The sequence below is a fragment of the Perissodus microlepis genome, chromosome 10 (assembly GCF_051167445.1).
Source record: "Perissodus microlepis isolate ML-2025 ecotype Zambia chromosome 10, ASM5116744v1, whole genome shotgun sequence".
In the NCBI taxonomy this organism is placed as follows: domain Eukaryota; kingdom Metazoa; phylum Chordata; class Actinopteri; order Cichliformes; family Cichlidae; genus Perissodus; species Perissodus microlepis.
The window spans coordinates 18,607,469-18,626,635 of record NC_140470.1 but is presented as its reverse complement, the minus strand read 5'-3'; the positions used below and the strand labels follow the sequence as shown (position 1 = coordinate 18,626,635).

At 39.5% G+C, this 19,167-nt stretch overlaps 2 protein-coding genes across 2 annotated transcripts; one reads left to right on the top strand and one right to left on the bottom strand.

Annotated features, from left to right (window-relative positions):
* The first annotated feature begins 4,185 nt into the window (after nucleotides 1–4,185).
* On the top strand, nucleotides 4,186–9,301 carry LOC146379258 (calpain-1 catalytic subunit-like). Its single transcript, XM_084940464.1, has 8 exons — nucleotides 4,186–4,274; nucleotides 4,355–4,603; nucleotides 4,741–4,828; nucleotides 4,911–5,026; nucleotides 5,123–5,256; nucleotides 5,351–5,540; nucleotides 5,634–5,696; nucleotides 5,859–9,301. Exons 1-8 carry the CDS (start codon nucleotides 4,197–4,199, stop codon nucleotides 6,003–6,005), a joined length of 1,065 nt encoding a protein of 354 aa, XP_084796590.1. The 5' UTR covers nucleotides 4,186–4,196; the 3' UTR covers nucleotides 6,006–9,301.
* Nucleotides 9,302–11,828: 2,527 nt separating this feature from the next.
* Nucleotides 11,829–15,676, bottom strand: nsrp1 (nuclear speckle splicing regulatory protein 1). Its single transcript, XM_084940461.1, has 7 exons — nucleotides 15,573–15,676; nucleotides 14,636–14,726; nucleotides 14,382–14,438; nucleotides 14,155–14,283; nucleotides 13,787–13,994; nucleotides 13,555–13,657; nucleotides 11,829–13,451 (listed from the first exon to the last, which is right to left on the bottom strand). The coding sequence occupies exons 1-7, from the start codon at nucleotides 15,590–15,592 to the stop codon at nucleotides 12,635–12,637; spliced, it is 1,425 nt and encodes a 474-aa protein (XP_084796587.1). The 5' UTR covers nucleotides 15,593–15,676; the 3' UTR covers nucleotides 11,829–12,634.
* Between the last annotated feature and the right edge of the window lie 3,491 nt (nucleotides 15,677–19,167).

The following is a 19,167-nucleotide window of genomic DNA, read 5'->3' as shown; positions in this document are numbered from 1 at the left end:
TTGGAAAAGTTGGAAAATTACACAAGCTTGTGTAATTGATGACCAATTACACAAGCTTGTGTAGCTTATTAGTTTAGCTTAATATGTAACCCCAGATAATAGTATGTTTTTATGGCCAATTAGCAGCATTCTATAAAGGGCTGCCAGTCAGAGGTGGGTAGTAACGAGTTACATTTACTCCGTTACATTTACTTGAGTAAGTTTTTGAAAAAAAAAATTACTTTTAAAGTACCTTTTTTGCACGATACTTTTTACTTTTACTTGAGTACATTTGTGAAGAAGAAACGGTACTTTTACTCCGCTATATTTGCAAAATTCAACTCGTTACTTTTTAAAAAAAATAATTAGTTTAACACATTAGAGGGTGAGAGAAAGAAAAAAAAAAAACACGGCTCCCGATAAGGAACCGGCTCTAAGAGCCATTTCGTTCGCGACCGACCCATCACTACTCTGCAGTCTATTTACATCTACAGGCCAGTGAACACTCTTTCAATGATGAGGATGTACACATCTTGGACAGGGAGGAACACTGGTTTGAGCGCGGAGTCAAGGAGGCCATTTATGTGAAAAGGGAAAGACCATCTCTGAATCGAGGAGGGGGCCTAAGGGTACATCTTTAGCCATCTTACAATGCTGTGATTGCAGCCATTCCCCAACTCTCTGTGAATGGTACTCATGGCCATTGATCAGTGGTCTTTGATCAGTGGGTTTTGGTCAGTGGTTGTTGATCAATGGTCATGAGAATTTGCATAATGATGCTCTTTCACATTCAGTTCAGTTTGGTCCTGTTTTGTCAAAATATCAGTTTTAAAGAGTTACAGAAAAAAATGGGTTTGGCTCTAAGCATGCAGTGTGAGGATTCAGTAAACAGCTACAGGACAGATTGGATGTTTTTGGTGTCATGCCCACAGGTTTGAGCTGCTGTTAGTTTTAGTTAGGTTTTTTGTGTGTTCCACCCCGTTTTTGTGGGCTGATAAGCCACTATTTAATTTTCCCCTCTGTCTCATTTAGTTAGGTCAGTTTTTTAAGTTACCAGTGTTGTTTGTTGTCAACTTTGAGTAGAGTTCTGTTATTAACCTCTTTTATGGACCCAAGATTTAGATTTTTCTCTACAATTTGATTAAATTTGTTTTTGAGTTAAATTAAAAAAAATCTTTTCTGGACTTTAGCCTATGCCTGTGTTTTCTTCACTGCTCGGTCCATCCCACTGCTAAATCTGCTTTTCTATCCAGTGTGATTTCTACCAACAGTCACAAGTCCCAAGTTCTTTTCAATATTTTTAATTCTGTGAGTAACCGCTGTGCCACTGTTCCTATGGGGGCTTCCTTTGAACTTTTTGAATAACTTCAATGAAAAAGTCTGAGCTTTAAGGTCTCCACAGTGTTAGACCTAGATGTGCTTTCTAAGTGCTCTGCTGTTTTTCTGCAGTCTCCAGAGCAGCAGGTTTAGGGAAGTTGTTTGACAGAGTTGATCATAACATTCTTTTATTGAGACTTGAACACATTGTTGGTCTTAAAGGCACAGTTTTATGATGGTTTAAATCATATTTATGGTCTTTTTCTGTAGCTATTGGGAAATACTTCTCTTCCTCTGACCCTATTTGTTGTGGTGTGCCACAGGGGTCTGTTTTGGGTCCAACTCTGTTCTTCTTATACATGCTGCCTCTGAAATTTATTTTCAGGAAACGCAACATTCCCTTTCACTGTTATGCTGATGACACCCAAATTTACTTCCCCTGGAAAACTGAATGCCTCTGTCTAGGACTGGGCGATATGACCCAAAATTCATATCTCAATATTTTTTAGCGATATATATCTCGATATTGTTTTTTTAAGCCATAAAGTAAGAACAAAAAGAGAGTTCTTAGTCAAAGCTGTGTCCCAGATGTCACACAGGCACTTTTATTAACATACAGCGTAGATTTACATGAACAAATTACTCAAAAATAAATTATGAGCATTTATTAAATAATAATGCTCCATAAATAAAAGAAAACAATGTTGTTTTTGTGCATAACAAAAAGCTCACAATTGTGCAGTCAAAATGTAAACTGAAAGACGCTGAGCAAAATAACAAAGAGACAGATTTCACAGCTGCTCTATTCCCAAGTTCTACTGCGTGACTGACAGCCTTGAGTTTGAAATCCGCTTAGTAACCATGCCTCTTAACAGGTGCCATTTGTGAGTATTATACACACACAATACGGTAATATTATGTTGAAGCACAGTATGTATCACTCCGCGAGGCTCCAGACTACGGTAGCCGTAATGCTCCGACAATCCATCAAGCGGTGCAGCTCCGTAGCTTACCAAAGTCGTACTAAAACATTTTTTGACAGATTACTGAGCGCCGTGTACCACATAAAATCGGTTCGCGATCAGTAAGCACAACCAGAATTCATACATAAGACGCACTGTCAACTTTTGAGAAAATGAAAGGATTTTAGGCCGTGCAGCATCTGTGGGCTGCATGGCATTAGCATGGTTAGCGTGGTTAGCTCGTTAACACGTTGACGGCGTCCAGCCCCACGCACGGGGCGATGCGCGGTAACTCGTTAACAGAGATTTGCCATGTCCATCTTGTCGTCGCCTGCAGGTGAAGCGATGGGGGATGGGGAGTTGTGTTCAGTAAAGGAGAGAGGCGAGGCCGTGTAACATTGCGTAGAGACAAAAGTGGACGAAAGAGAGGCAAACTTGCGGCTCCACAAGTATAATTATAACGTAACATATACTATATTGATATAAACAATATTGTCACATCTTTTATCTTATATAAAAATATATAGCTATTTTTTAAAAAAACTCGATATATTGCCCGGTCTTACCTCTGTCCCACTGCAGCCTCTGCTTAACTGTCTAGATGATGTTAAAGACTCGCTAACAGGATTGTCTCACCCTTAACGAAAATAAGACAAAGTTATTGTTTTTGAAAGTTAATAATTTAACCGATACCCTCGGTCCTCAACAGGACCACTCTCAGCATCGACCAAGTGTGTTTGCTTTTGGAACTGTGTCTTCATTCCACCTACTTCACATACAAGGGTCAGTTCCACAGGCAGAAACATGGGTGTGCCATGGGCTCCCCAGTTTCACCCATCGTGGCCAATTTGTACATGGAAGAAGTGGAAAAGAGGGCTTTGCTATCCTACCCTGGAACACCACCAAGCCATTTGTTCAGATATGTGGATGACACCTGGTTGAAAATTATATCTCAGGATGGACCACAATTCACATTTCACATTAACTCGGTGGACCGACACATCAAATTCACCAGGGAGGATATGAAAAGTGGCAGGTTAGCCTTCTTAGACTGTGAGATTTCCATCAGTAATGGGGGACATCTAAAAGCTGACGTGTACCGTAAACCTACGCATACGGATCAGTATTTAAGGTTTGACTCTCATCATCCACTGGAGCACAAACTGGGTGTCATTAGGACGCTACAACACAGAGCGAACACCATCCCCACTGACACAGCGGCCAGGGAGGCAGAAGAACAGCACATCAAGAAGGCCCTGAGTAAATGTGGTTATCCCAGCTGGACTTTTGTCAAAGCTGGGAAGGCATCTAAAGAAAGCTCCAGCCAGTAGCGGTTTTTGATACCAATACAAATTTCCTTTTCTATTTACTAAATAAGACAAACATTAACCCGAGTTACCAGCTGGGAAGAAAACAATAATGTTTTTTTTAATTAAATTTAATAATTTTAAATGAAAGATAGACTTAACAGGATAATGTAGTAGTAGCAGCACCTTTGAAGATGATGACATTTTAACATGTTCTTCTAAAAGACATGTGGAAAACTTCATTCTGATCACAAAAACAAAGCAAACAAACAAACTGTATTTATTTATTCAGTTATATTTTGCTGAAAATGAAAACACTACATTATTTGATGCCACAGTGTGCATGATAAGAATGTATAAACATTTTTTTTTTAAATACAAGTATAAGCACAGCAACTTCATGCCTGGTTGTCACTGTGTGTGAACATGTCCAAACTCATGGTGGATTTCAGCAGATGGAGCAATATGCAAATTACAATGCTCAAATCAGGTGTCATGGTTTTGCACCTGTTTTTTCCAGAGAAAATCTATTTTGTTGTCCAACCCATTCCTCTCAGCCACAGCCTATAATAGCTGTTCTACATTTTTGGGGGTGGGATTTCAAACATGTGTAAGAAAGTGTGAATATAAGATGCTGTACATATCACATTTGGCAATTCCAAGGTGTTTCTCCTGCAAGGAAGAATCAGTTGCTTGCCACCGTGCACAGGTAATAATCTCTGTTCTTTCAACAAAAACTTTCAAATTAGAGTTTGATGTCTCTAAATTAATTTTTCCCCCTTGTACCAGAATCTCTCTGAAGACTTCTTCATCATCATCATGGCTAAATCTGAAACTTGTCTCATCAACTTGCGTTACCAGGATGGCAGCGAGGGAAGCACCTCCAACCCTGCCAAGTTCAGAAATCAAGACTTTGCTCAGATAAAAGCTGACTGCCTCCACAAAGGAGAACTGTTTGTGGACAATGCGTTCCCACCTAACAGTAATTCTTTGGGTGACGTGCCTGGTTTGAGTGAAGTGAAATGGCTTCGACCTGCAGTAACATCATTTTAATTATATTTATTTTTCTTTCACTTCTACATTTAATGGGTTAAATGCATTTCTGTACAGTAGGGAAAACAGATTCTTTTTTCAATGCTTGTCAACATCAGATTTATTTCCACTGTCTTTTCAAGGATTTACTGAGAGAACAAGGAAACAATGATAAGCCTGCTTACTGTACAGATGGTATGTCACGATTTGACTTTGCACAAGGCTCATTGGGTAAGCAAATATTTGCTATATGACAACAATGACAATTTTTTTCCACATCTTGGGAGAACTATTAGTGTCCTTCTTTTATCAGGTAACTGCTGGTTTTTGTCGTCAATATCTGCACTGACCTTCCAGAAAAGTCTGATGGAACAAGTTGTGCCAGTGGATCAGTCCTTTGAGGATTATGCAGGAATATTTCACTTCAGGGTAACAAAGGATTAATAAATGTGTCTAAAGAATACTTTTACAAAACAGAAACACAACACACTGGTTATTAATCCTTAGCTGTTTTCTCTGTTTCAGTTCTGGAGGTTTGGAAAGTGGGTAGATGTTGTCATTGATGATTATCTGCCAACGATCAACAAACAGTTTCTGTCTGTGTACTCAAAATGTGGAAATGAGTTCTGGGCTCCTCTGCTGGAGAAGGCATATGCCAAGTACAGAACCACCTCACACACTTTCATGTAAATCAGTTAGAAGATCACAGAAAATATTTACAAATATTTCTCCTTCTCTTTGTGTCTCCTTCAGAGTTTGTGGTTCATACGGAGACATGCATGGTGGGTCATCAACGGATGCCTTCAAAGATTTCACTGGAAGTTTGTACCACTGTCACGATTTCACGAAACGCAATGCACCGAGCCATGATGAGCTTTGGCTGACACTAAGCAGAGCCGCTGAGAGCAAATCATTGATTTGCTCTGTGACTGGGGAAGAGGCAGTAAGAACTACTTTTTCAGAAAAACAATAAAACAATAATTTTCTCAAAAATAAAACCATCAATAACTTAATTTATTTTACATGTCTTCTTCAGGAGAAATTGGCCAACACTGGACTGGCAGACGGGCATTACTATTCTGTCACAGGCATCACTGAGGTAAATTCTTGAGCTGTCAAAGTGAATTCCATCTTGGAAAACTGATTATGTTAAGAGCATAATTCCAGAAAAATTATGACAGTATCAATTAACCAATACTTTGTGATATTATATATAGAATAATTCAGTTTCTTTTTTGTTCGCTTTTTTTTATTTAATCAGAAGGTGAAGTTAAACGACTCCCAAGTAAGACTGGTGCGAGTCATGAATCCATGGGGCAGCGGGGAGTGGAACGGAAAGTGGAGCGACAAGTTTGTGATTTTATCAAAGATCCACTTTATGACAATGACACATTTTTTCTTATTTTAGTTGTCTATCAAAACATATTCCAGTTACACTTTCATGATAATTTTGCAGGTATAAAAGGACAACTTAGGAAATTTAAAAAATAATCATTGTAACTCCATTAAATGCATTTATGTAGTTCAATCAAAAGTTGTTTCATGGGCATAGACAGGTTTATTTTCATAAATTAAACTGTTGAAAACCTACAAAACACAGTTAAGAAGCTCTCAGTGCAAGAGAAAAACACAATCCTTAGGCTGCCAAAGACAAATAGAGAACAGAACGAAACCAAATGCTCTGCAACTTATAAAATGCCCATACATCCACAGAGCACAGTAGTGATGGACGATCACAGGATTCTTTCTAATGTAAAGAAAAACAACTTTGGAAAAGCTAGCCAAATGAGAAAATGCCAAACACTCTCCAAGGAATAGCTAGGGTTACCAGCTTTTTAACTATCCAATAAGCGTCACTGTGCAAGAAGCACAATGACCAGGCAGCTGGGCATAGTGTAAATAGCGTAAAAATGCACTAAAATGTTGGTATTCATTTTAATCAATACCCCATCTAAAACAATAAAGAAAATACAGTAAATTACTGTAACACGCCCCAAGTAAGAGGGCAGCCAACAGATTATGTCTGATTCTGAAAAAAAAATTGATAAATGATGAGATGGACGACAGGTAGTGTGTTTTCCTCTCTAGCTTCTGCCAGATCTGAAAACGAGCAGTAGCGTCACATTGAACCATCTCCCTGGGGCGGAAGTGCCCCCTTGTGGCGTAACTAGGGATCACACCACATGTTGGGTCTCCAACAAAATCACAAAATTAAGGCCCTTCTTTAACAAAACCACACCTAAAGACTTATACAATATACAAAAATTAAATCACATAATGTGACCACATATTACAGTGTGCCACAATACCATGGGCTGTTCCTTTGAAAAATAAGCAAAGAGGAAAACCATAAGCCACGTCTACCACAATAACATGATTTTATGAAAGAGAAAACAACAAAACAAAACAGAGGGCTTCATCTAAGTGCAAATCATGTATCAGACGCAAAAAAGAAATACCAGATTAGACTAAGAAAACATCTGGAACAGTATTCTGTGTTCAGAATATTCAAAATGTACTGAAATGACAGAAAGAAATAATAAAAGGATTTGAAAAAAACTCATATCCGGAAGCACCAAGTTACATTTCATTTAGTCAGGCGAAAACTGAATTTAGAAAGATTCACAATCGAAATGCAACGAAGATACTTGTAATACAGACCTGTCAAAACATGCCTAAGCCTACCTAGCCATAATATATATGCCATATATATTTTATTATTAAAAAACAAGTTTGCTTTGCTGCTCGAAAGTCTGTCATGAACTAACTTGTTTCATGTTCTCAGGTCAGATATGTGGGACAAAGTAGAGCCAGAAGTTCGAAAAATGTGTTTTGACCGTGACGAAACACCCCCTGTCCCCTTCTGGCTGCCTCTGCCTCAATTTTATCCCACAACTTAGACATTCACATTACTCACACTCTCATTACACATACATATAGGATCTTGGGGGTGGGCACGCTACATGGATTCCAAAAGACCATCAGGGTGTACACCTCACCCCTGGCGTCGTTGCCCACCTCTCAATTTTAAATACACGTAGACACTGAGAGCTATCAGGAGGGACTATGCGCTTACCTGCTGCTCTCTGGCAGGTAGCTCCATGCCCTCCTGGGTTTTAAATGCACCTTAGAACACACATGCATCAACACTACAATGAGCGGGTGGAGGGAGGTTTGGAGTCTTCTCTCACCCCCGTTCTCTGCGGCCTGCTGGAGCGGGGGGGCTAGAAGGAGGAGTTGGCCGTCCGACTGCGGTCTGGAGTGTGGGGCCTCCCTGCTGCTGCGGAGTTGGGGCGGTCTGCTTCTCCCCACCGCAGGGAAAAGGGTTACACCACCTGGGTCTGGGTACAGTTCCCCCCTCCAGGGGCAAGGGTACCTAGACCCGGTTCGTAGAGTACGCTTGGGGAGTGTGATCGTGTGTACAGCGTCTCTTTATGTTTGTCTCCACGTTGGTTGAGTGTGGAGTAAGTGCATATGAGAGCATGAGGGTGGGAATGGATGTTTGTATCTGTGTGTGCCTGTATGTCTGTGTCTATATGTCAGGTTGGGTATCAGACGCCACCTCTCTGGGGACATCTCAGGCCCTCCAAGGTTTGGAGGCCTATCTCCCCCCACCACCACTTCCCCTGCCAGTGGCGGACTCCCTCAGACATCGGTGCGTTGGTGGTTCTTTGTGTCTGGGGATGGGCGTCCAGGTACACACCGACTCACTCCGAGCCTGGGGCTCGCTCGGGCCACTTCGGAGGTGGGGTGCCCCCGGCCTCTCGGCCTGGGGCTCGGTCACTCAGGCACAGCTGGCTGCCGGCGGAGCTCACGGGCGCGTCACTGCAACCCCCCCTGGCTTCTGCTCCGCAGCTGCTGGGTGAGCCCTCATCTGGGACTCTCCTCAGCTCTTTCTGGGACAGTGGCGCGGCTGCCCCTCTGTTGGTCTTCCTTGGTCTCTTGTGTTCTGGGGGCCTCTGGATGTCTGGAGTTTTGATCTCCTCCATACCTGCTTCATGCCCTGGAGGACGGGGCAGTGGCTCCCCACACCCTCTAGCAGATCATTACATGAAGGAACCTTTTAAAAAAACAAGCGCGTCCATGCTCACAGGTGTACACACGGGTGCTCACAAACTACACCCTTTTTGGCTCCTACCTCAAAGCACACTGTGTTCTGTTGATCTTATGTGCTGCACAATAATGTTTAATATTTAGTATTTACTGTCATATTCCCATATATCATTGTGATGTTGTTTATTATATTACTCTTGTTCTCTTCTGCTTGTTTTCTTTTTTCTTTCTCAACAGGTGATCCAGGTGATCGATAGATGCTTTTTTTTTTTTCTGCCCATTCTGTTGGTTTTTGTTTTTTGCCCTTGTCCCTCTTCTCAGCTGTTTCTCTTTCCCTCTTTCTTTCTCCCCTTCTTTCCCCCAGTCAAGTCTGTCCTGTATTCAGCAAGTGAAAATAAAATAAACAATAAAAGGTGAATCAAATGGACCATTACGGCAAGGCTGGGATGGTCAATTTGGTAAAGTAAATCCGTTGGGCATCTTTCTTTGCCTTTAGACAATAATTCTGATGGCAAAAGAGCCAAACGGGACAGGCAAAAAAAAAAAAAAAAAAGTCCCACATGAAGAACTTTGGTAAAATGTATGTCTTTTGGGTTGACATCTCACATTTTTCATCCCCCCCTTTTTTAACCTCTCTCTGCTAATCATTCCTTTTAGAATGGAGTTTGAAGACTTCTGTTCCCATTTTCGGGAGGTAACCATCTGCTCTGAGACCCCTAACGTTCTTGATGGAGACTTTAAATGTCAGTGGAAATGCTTGATTTATGACGGCAGCTGGGTAGCAGGGATCTCTGCAGGTGGCAAGTGGGATGACCGTGAGACCTTTTTTTTTTTAACCATAACTATCACTACAACAACAATGTGTTTGTATATGTTTCTTTTATCTGTGCAACAGAAAGCGTCTTGGTCTCCCTGATGCAGAAACCTCCGCAGGAGCATCGCAGACAGATGAAAATCGAAGAGGTTTTAGTTCTCATCTATAAGGTATTTATTTAAAATGTTCTCTCTGAGATATATATAACTGTTAAATACTACAATTGAATAATGAAGGCTGTGAAACAAATTTATTGAAGCACTTTTTTAACAACCAGCTCTATGACATTACTACTAAAGAACCACAACTTACATAACAGTAGAGCTAAGTTAGTAATATTAAAAAAAAAAACTTTTAGAAGCATTTGCCTTCACATTCATTATTGAATGTTACTATGGAAACAAGTCTTTCTGCCAGCAGAACTGTTGAATGATTGAAACTCTTGTTCCCATTTTACAATCAACAGGTACCACCAGGGGTAAGTACAAACAATGATAAATATATGAAACTTTGCCTGAAAGTATAGTCAGCGTTGTCTAAGGAGCTTGGAAAGAAAAGCGTCTGGACTTCTTTAAGTTGCTTAAAGACGTTTCACATCTCATCCGAGAAGCTTCTTCAGTTCTAAGGGTCAAATGGTGGAGAGTCCCAGATTTAAACCCCGTGGGAGTATCCCCCCAAAGAGGGACAAAAGGACCCCCTGATGATTCTTTACCTAATTACATGAGCAAAGTCTAAGGAGTTTGGAAAGAAAAGTGTCTGGACTTGTTTAAGTTGCTTGAAGACGTTTTACCTCTCATCCGAGAAGCTTCTTCAGTTCTAAGGGTAAATGGTGGAGAGTCCCAGATTTAAACCCAGTGCGAGTTACCCCCCAAAGAGGGATCCTCAATCTAATCACATGAGCCGAGGTGTGAAAATGGGTTTAATGGGATGTTAATGATGCCAGTGTGGGGCTGATGATGTCTCGGTATTCAGGCTTCTCCACCACCTCTTTGGAGGAGTTCATCACTCTCATGTTGCGCCTGGATAAGATGTCAGGTAAGCGACCACAAATCGAAGAATAAATCCACATCTTTTATCTATTTCAAAATGTGCTTAGACGTCTGTTGCATGGGGGTTTTCTCCACAGACATTTTCAAGGGCAAATCATCTGATGGTGAGATCCACCTGACCTGAGATGAGGCGAGTATATTTAATACCACTTAATACTCTTTAATGGTGCACTTTAATAAAAGTGTCACTATTAATTAACCTTTGCTATTGTGTGTAATTATAATATTAGGATAAGTAAGAATTGCCTTTTACTATTATAGGTGTGTTAAGTGTAAGTGTGTTAAGAAAATGACTCTTTCAATCGTTTATCCATGCATAATCATGCATGTTACTATAGTTTTATAGAGTAGAGTAAATTCAGAACATATGAGAGAACTGTAATACAGAACCATTACAGTGTAGAAATTAGCCATAAACAAAATAAATCGTACGTCTAAAAGTTGCCTTTTCTTTCATTTCAGTGGTCTCTCATCTCCATGTATAACTAGACCAGACCAAATCGGGAGAACTGAAAAGATTCCTGCAATCATACTTGCTTTTAAGTCTTAATGCACCAGCTTTTACAGGGGTGGCCAGGCTGAGATTATGTTTTTTTTACTTTTGCTTTTTCTTTCTTTCAAACCAAACCACTGTAGGCCAAAAATGTGATCTTTTTTGTCCATTTCCTTTCATAATTTTCATAATACAAAATGTTATCATTATTCAAGTTACCAGCAATGGCTAGCAAAAGTTCCATTCATAAACTATTAGGGTGCCATGGTCAGATAGGTATACCTGCTAATTAGAGCTTAGTAACTTTATAACATACTAGAACTAGGTTTTAGAGCCAGCTTAAGGGGTGCAGTTTGGGGTTTTTTTTTCAGAGGGGGGGATTACTTGGGGAATCCCCAAAGTATTTAGACCAAAAAATGTAAACCATTTTCTTTATTTTTCCTTTTTTGTTTAATATTGTTGTGACACAAATGAGCAAACTGATTATTTGACAGTTAACTTTCCTACATTCTATTACTAAGAGGTTGGATGAAGTTAGGATCAGTCAAGTGATCTAACTTCCTCAACAGTGATCAATATCTGTGTTTGAGCAAATTATACATTAAAAAAATGCCCATGTTAAGTAAAACATATTGTGAAATGGGCATAATAGTGACTCAGCAGCATTAATGGTGAAAGCAAATAAATATGTTTAACTGTCAATTCTGTATATCTCCAACTTTCCTTTGCAATGATTATATAGCAATAAAAAATGATACGCTCTGAATTCTCTTTTGTACTTATTTCAGTATGGAATTAAGACTGACCAGCAGGAGCAGTAGAAACTGTGAATCAGACCTTATTTTATTAGTCCATCACTGAATACACCAGAAAAATAAAAAGTGAATGAACACATCACCAGTTCAGAAGTCAAATCTGCAGTTTAGCAGCTGAGATAAAACGTACGATTTACACTCATTCATTTAGGACAGGATACAAGAGGCTCTCTAGAAAAACCCCTCATATTCAACATTTTTATTTTTACAAAGATAAAACACAAATCTGCATTTCTTTGCCAGGGACTGTGAAATATTTGCACACTTTCAGTCTGTTCATTGTATGGTGGTTACAGGAAAAGGTTGGTAATGTACTATAATCATATTAATGTTCCATGAAAAGACTATAACCAACAATAAACTTACCCTACTAACAAGTACTGTCATCTTACTCAGTTTGAGCTTTACTGCTGTTCAGAAACATTATGAAGATCAAAAATCCACATTGCTGCAGTGGGAGGATGTTCTTTAAAATGAACACAAACATTGCATCCTGTTCTAGTCTTAAAGCCCCACTAGTCCACCATGTATGCATTAATCCACAGTGAAAAATAGTCCTTAAAAATACATTTTCCCAATTTCCTCCAGTTTGAGGATTTTCCCCCTAAACATTTAAACAAGTCTCTTACATACAGCTTCATGTTAAGATGTTAAAATGTTTATTTTTCAGTAGGAACCACCCTACAGGTTCAGTTAGCACTAAGTGTTTAAAGAAAAAAAAATCATTTGCTTTTTTAAGGGATGTCTTTTAAACAAAATATAAATATTCTCAAAACACAGAGTGCAGTTTGGAGATGTTTTCTGTGTGTGCTCTCAGTCCTCCTCTTTCTCGATATAGCTTTTAGATGCAGAGCGGGCCATCTGCCTGGCCATGTACCTCTCTCTTGCCGAACTCACAGTCTGATCTGTGCTGCGCTTTGCAAACTTGTTTGTCTTCTCCTCCGCTTCCTCTTTCTCCTCGCCTTGATTTTTCTGCTCATCTTTGTTCTCTATTGTGCATTCAACTTCTTCCTTCCTTTCAAGTTCATTTTCTTCCTTGTTCATGCCCTTCTCCTTCTCTGGTTCCTTCCGTAGTGCCTGCTCTTCCTCCAGATGTCTGTCTTTCCTCTTGTCTTCATCCGGTTTCCTTCTCTTTTCCCTCTCCCCATTCTTATCCCGTTCTCTTTCTCTGGAGCTCCTCTCCCTCTTTCCATGCCTGTCGTCCCTTTCGGTATCACCTCTGCCTCCTCTACCTCTGTCGTCTTCTCTACCTCGGTCTCTGTCTCTCCTTCTATCTCTGTCGCTTCTTCTTTCTCCATGCCTGTCATCTCTTTCCCTTCCCCTGTTTCTGTCTCTTTCTCGCTCTCTATCTCTATTCCTTGCTCTGTCTTGGTCTCTGTGGCTCTTTTTATGTCTGTCTCGCTCCTTCTCCTTTTCCCTCTCCTTTTCGTCACCGCTCCCTGATGAAGGTGACCTCTGCCTGTACTGGCGTTTTGAGTGTGCAGAGCCGCCCCCAGGCTTGCTAAACCCAGATTTCTGCTCATGCGCCTCCTCGATGTCACTGCTTGAACTTGGGATATTTTCATTGGATGGAGGTGAGGAAGCAGGTGAAGTCTTTTCTGTGTCTTTTGAATCCTTTGAAGTTTGAGGTCTGTAAAAGAAACAGTGATATAATAAAGACTCCGAAAAAAAAAACAAAAAAAAAAACATGCACATGTTCATCAGTGAGCAAGTAATGAGAAACTATGACTGACTTGTTCGCAGAGCGATCTGGTATTGCCTCCTCTCCTACAGTCTGATTCAACAGGTGCCGATAAAAGCCACTCAGGTCTTTTTGTTTCTTCACATCCAAAGCAGCTAAGTAAACACAAATTTTAACAAATCACACATACTTTGTATTTAAAATATCCAAAATGCTCAAAGATTACAAAAAGTTGCATCAGTCATTCACAGACATTAATAACAACTGCTAAGTATCACTCCAACCTTCCATCTCTGCCTCTCTCTTCTCTCTCTCCTCCTCCTCCTTCTGTTCCTGCAGTTTTTGCCTATAGGCAGATGTAACATAAGCTTCTTTATCCGCAAACTTCTCTCCCTCTGCTTCTCTTTCCTTCTGAATCTTCCTCTCCTCCCTCCGTTCTTGCTCTTTCTTTCGGTCCTCTACTGCTTTCATTAACTGGTGGATATATTTTGGCTGTAACAAAGAGAGACAGACAAATTTTCATCTCATATATTACATCAAATGGACATCAGAAAACAACTTGAACCGAACAGCAGCACTGAGGTTTTATTACTACTCCAGCTGCTTAGTTTTCAAGCACAGCTTTATAAGCATTCAGCATAAATTAATTTACCTTTTTGTCTGTGCCTCCCAGGATTTTTTTGTTGGTCTCTAGTCTCTGTTTTTGAATGTCATCGTACACAGCATCGTAGTCATATACAGTACTGTCCTGTTCCAGGGCCTTCTGCATCTCCAGACGCGTCTTCAGAAAGAAGGAAAGTGGAAGACAGAAAGATGAAGGCATCAAATCACTGTTTGTTTGTTTTTAATTTAATTGAATCTTTTAATTTTTCTTCTTACTTGTTTCATCATCTTCTTTTTTATAGATTCTCTCTGCAGGCTTTCCCCAACTGAGGTCTGAGGGAAAAAACATACAAAAATAAATTCAGTATATTTAGAAAGAAGCCTGCTAACAAGCAAGCTAGTTAGTGGATAAACTTCTTTATTATTTATTTTCAGTTTCTTAATAGACAAAATACTTGAATAAAATTCATTTTACTAAGTGACAAAGTACAAATTGTAATGTCTTGTTTATAACAAATCTGTTTACCCACCTCTTCATCGGAGTCATCATCGAATACAGAGGGTTTTGGTAAGGTAGTGGTCTTTGATAATCCCTTCTTTTGTGGCAAAATGAGCCCATACCTGAGGATAATCACGAAACAGAGGTTCTTAAATTAGGATTCAACTTTGTTGTCATTACACATGTATAAATACAGGGTAACAAAATACAGTTTGCATCGAATCAGAAGTGCAAGAGCAGTAAGTGCAAAAGTGCGATTATACACAGTTAAGGGTAGTATAAAAGGTGGGAATCATTATGAACGGATTCTGACAAATAAGTTAAGTATACAGATGTTTATATTGCTATACAGAGAGCAAATATACAGATGTACAACGGACAAACGCACAGATGTATACATGTGTACAGTTATACAAATGATCTGTATAGCACACAGATTAAACGGCACATTTGACAAGCTTTCACTGGTTATCATAATGATTATGCATCTTCAATGGGGACAACAGCAAAGGCTTTAAACTGACTGTGACACCAAGCAAGCATAACATGCCATATTATTTGTTTGTTTTTTTTACGGATCAAATAGACCAAACTGTATTTTGAATGACTAGCATTTGCTGTGAACTCTTCCCAACTACAACCATCTGTTCGGGTTAAAATAAAATAAAAAATAATAAGCTGACAGAGGACTGGTAACCATGAAAAACACAAAACAGGTTTTTTGATAACCAACGTTAAGAAGCTGCTGTTTAATAAGTTATGAGAGAGACTAGCATAACGTTAGCATTTCGCTAGCTGGGTCGCTAGCTGCAAGGAGAGCCTACGTTTTTATACAAAACCCCGAGCTGGAACTACACGGCTGTTATAGTGAAATAAGCTCTTTTAGCACGACTCTAAGCTTTACCGTAACAACCTGAAACAATATAATAACATGTTGTTATAATCGTGCTAGCATGTCTGCAACTCACTGTTTCGTAGGGACCGCCATCTTGCTCCGCTGGCTGTGGACTCGCACAGCAGATTCGACACAATTTCAAGCGGCTACAAACACAAGCTTCAACTCAGCAGGCAGTAAATAAGGTCACCACATGAAGGAGCCATATCCATGTTTTTGGGAGTGTTATTTGCTGCTGTTATGGGTTTGACCCTCTTCTACAAATGTACGGACTTCTAACGCATAGAGGTAACATTAGATAAACATCTTGATGCATTCTCAATCATCCAGGAAAGTAAATCTCCAAAAGTTGATTCTGTTCATCTGGACATAGCGTTTTGTGGGAGAAACGTTTCGTCACTCATCCAAGTGATTTCTTCAGTCTCAGCTGACTGCAGGTTTCCCCAAATCGTATATTTGCATAATGACTGAAACCAGCCCACTGAAGGAACAATGGGCTGGGAGGTCAGTTCCTTAATCATAATTATGCAAATTCTCATGACCATTGATCAACAACCACTGACCAAAACCCACTGATCAAAGACCACTGATCATTGGCCATGAGTACCATTCACAGAGAGTTGGGGAATGGCTGCAATCACAGCATTGTAAGATGTACCCTTAGCGAAAGATGTACCCTTAGGCCCCCTCCTCGATTCAGAGGAACTGACCTCCCAGCCCATTGTTCCTTCAGTGGGCTGGTTTCAGTCATTATGCAAATGTACTGTTTATAAGATTTGGGGAAACCTGCAGTCAGCTGAGACTGAAGAAGTCACTTGGATGAGTGAAGAAACGTTTCTCCCACAAAACGCTATGTCCAGATGAACAGAATCAACTTTTGGAGATTAGATAAACTCCGACTTGCTTACCTGGACAGGTAATACATAATTCGGTAATACTGACACTCATATAAGCTATTATTACAACTCGTGTACATAGAACATATGTCAACTGTTTAAACTGAAAAAAATAATAATTTTAAGGAAAAAAAAATGTCACCTTGAATTTGACTGTAGCCACAGGGACAGGGCCATGTTTATATAGCATCCAAGTTTCAAGTTCAACTTTCAGATTTTCAAGTCGTTTATTTGTCATATAAAGGTATCAATGGCACATTACTACCAGCAGTTAAATTCTTAGGCTCAGAGCCCCCTCAATATTGCACATAGAAAGGTCAAATTGCACACAAGAAACACTTAGATAACAATAAGATGAACTATATAAATAAAGAAAATATATATTTATTTAAAATAAGAAAATAATAAATCAGTACAGTTTACTATAAATATTGTAGCAGCTGTAGTGGAGAGGTAGTGGTATGTACATGTACAGTGACTGTGCAAAATAAACCCATCTTGGGAACTGAGGAGATCTTTTGGGAGATGAATTTTGTCCCACTCTTGTGTGATATAGGATCTGGTTTTTTATTCATGGTAAATGGACTGATTCTTAGCTTGACTCATAGCGCTTTTATACAACATGCCACATTCAACCAAGCTCTGCCCAGCTTTACCACTTTGAAATTCTGCCTCTGTAAGATGCTCTTTTTATATTCAGTTATGTTACTGACATGTTGCAAATAAAACAAGTTAGCCTACTAATTCTGCTGCTGCCGTTATATACATAAAAGTGCTACATGAAGTACATGAGCAGCAAAATGGAGTTTGTAAGTGTAAGTATCCACTTGTATTCTATACTGCATATAATATGCTGCATTAGTATGTACCCAGCATTTTACTGAAGCTGAGTTTATTATCGCTACTTCTGCTGGTTTGGTACTGTCACATGTGTAAGTATAGCTGCCATGTGAGAACCACAAAGTGACAAGCTCAAAAATGTTTTCAACTTAGCAACTATATTTTGCAACTATTCTGGAAGCAATTGTTGCCAAGCTGACCGATAAAGTCTGAGAATTTCCGAGAACAGCTGACCCTCAAGGCCTAGTTTATTACTAAAATTCATCATAAGCAAGTTTGAAATGCTTGTTTTTTCAATGATTTCAAATGGCACTACAAATTGTGATCTGAAAAGTAACTTGTAGGCTAATTAAACCTTAGTAGCAAATGTAATATGTGCCTCTGAGATGTGACACTGTAATAGTAAAGCACATGATATTGGTATTTGAGTATAGTATTTATGTTTTATCTACCACTGCTAAATTTTCATTTGCCATGACCGTCACTAAAACATGAATGGCTGACTTTTCTACAAAAAGTCAGTCATTACAATGCATTACAATTGTAAAATTTAAATATAATTATTACAATATCTTAATTGTAATTTGTGAAAATATTTACAAACTAGTAAGCCCCTTACCATACATGATTTCACCCCAAATCCAGCACCCTGAGGCTGCTTGCAAAGCGGACGGAAGGAGGCCGAGGACTAGTGAGTGTCTTATCCAGGATGAAACAACAAACATCCATGAGTACATCAGGAAGATGGCCGCAACTGATCATGTGCTTAGTTAATACTTTAGGCAGCAGAAAAATATATTTTTTAAAAACCTAATTTACTGTAGCAGAACTGGGCTTTAATATTTCCTGTATTGGTACAGCTCCTTCACCTCCCTAGAGTTGATTCATTAAAGGTTCCTAAACTCCAAAGTGGAAACAAATTCTACAATAAATCACCACAATGACCAAAAACCAAAGTGTACTGAAATTTGTGACCGAACATCAACAAAGTGCAATAGCATGAAAGTAGTCATTTATTATTAAAAACAATGGGAGGCCCATAGGGACGCCTCACATTGCTCAAAGTGCTCCTTAAATAGATGATTTTTTAACTGTTGAGAAATCAAGTGCTGATAAATCTCAAACACCTTTCATTTATTATAATTTGATTTGTTTTGTCAAATGCTCTCTTCTAAACCTGTACGTTAATTCATTCCATTAAATAAGATCAAAGAGCGCACGGCTCACCTGTGATTAAAGCTGTAGCTTTCAGTCCCAGCCGCCTCATCTGAGTGACTCTAAATCCAAACACCATTATCTCTTCCATAATCTGCATCTCATCTCCCCTGTGGCCTTACTGCTAATCCTTGCGATTCACGACCAAACCTGCCTGATAGATGAATGGACTATATGGCGATCAAATGAACTATGCAGTGCTGGTTAAATGGACAGGTAGGTTTACATAAGGCCAGAAGAAGTGCTTTAAGTAACATTCACGTAGTAGGGCTAAGATATGTGGATATTGGTGACTAAAAGAAACATTTTTGTTTTTTGTGCAACAGAGAAAATAGGGGGAAAAGGAACTACCAGTGCCTTCAAGGAAATACAGTGAATTATTGTTTAATGCCTTAGTTTTTGATTTTTAACAATTAAGAGTGTGCAGACGAATGGAGAGAGTGAAACCAGATTTCACAACAGGTAATGGCAGTAGTAGTCCCGGCATGATGAATCTGTGCATACCTCCACCTGCTGGTCTCTGGGCTGTGTTACACTTGCTGATGATGACACACATTTAATATATTTACGTCTGTGGTTTTTGACAGGTTCCTGTTATCCTTGATCTGTGCCCTCAGGCAACAAAGATAACAGTGTAGCTGTACAGGTTTGGACAGGAAGCTACTTGCGTATGCTTACAAAATATCATATAACTGCTGGCTGGTAGACTACAGGAAG

Excerpts from the sequence above, each read along its gene's own strand:
- nsrp1 (XM_084940461.1), bottom strand. The coding sequence starts at position 15,592 with ATGGCGGTCCCTACGAAACA. Across the intron at positions 13,995-14,154 it reads TGGGAGGCACAGACAAAAAG|CCAAAATATATCCACCAGTT; the intron begins GTAAATTAATTT and ends TCTTTGTTACAG. Across the intron at positions 13,658-13,786 it reads GAGAGAGGCAGAGATGGAAG|CTGCTTTGGATGTGAAGAAA; the intron begins GTTGGAGTGATA and ends GTGTTTACTTAG.
- LOC146379258 (XM_084940464.1), top strand. The coding sequence starts at position 4,197 with ATGCTGTACATATCACATTTGGCAATTCCAAGGTGTTTCTCCTGCAAG. Across the intron at positions 4,604-4,740 it reads TGAAATGGCTTCGACCTGCA|GATTTACTGAGAGAACAAGG; the intron begins GTAACATCATTT and ends TGTCTTTTCAAG. Across the intron at positions 5,257-5,350 it reads CTGGAGAAGGCATATGCCAA|AGTTTGTGGTTCATACGGAG; the intron begins GTACAGAACCAC and ends TGTCTCCTTCAG.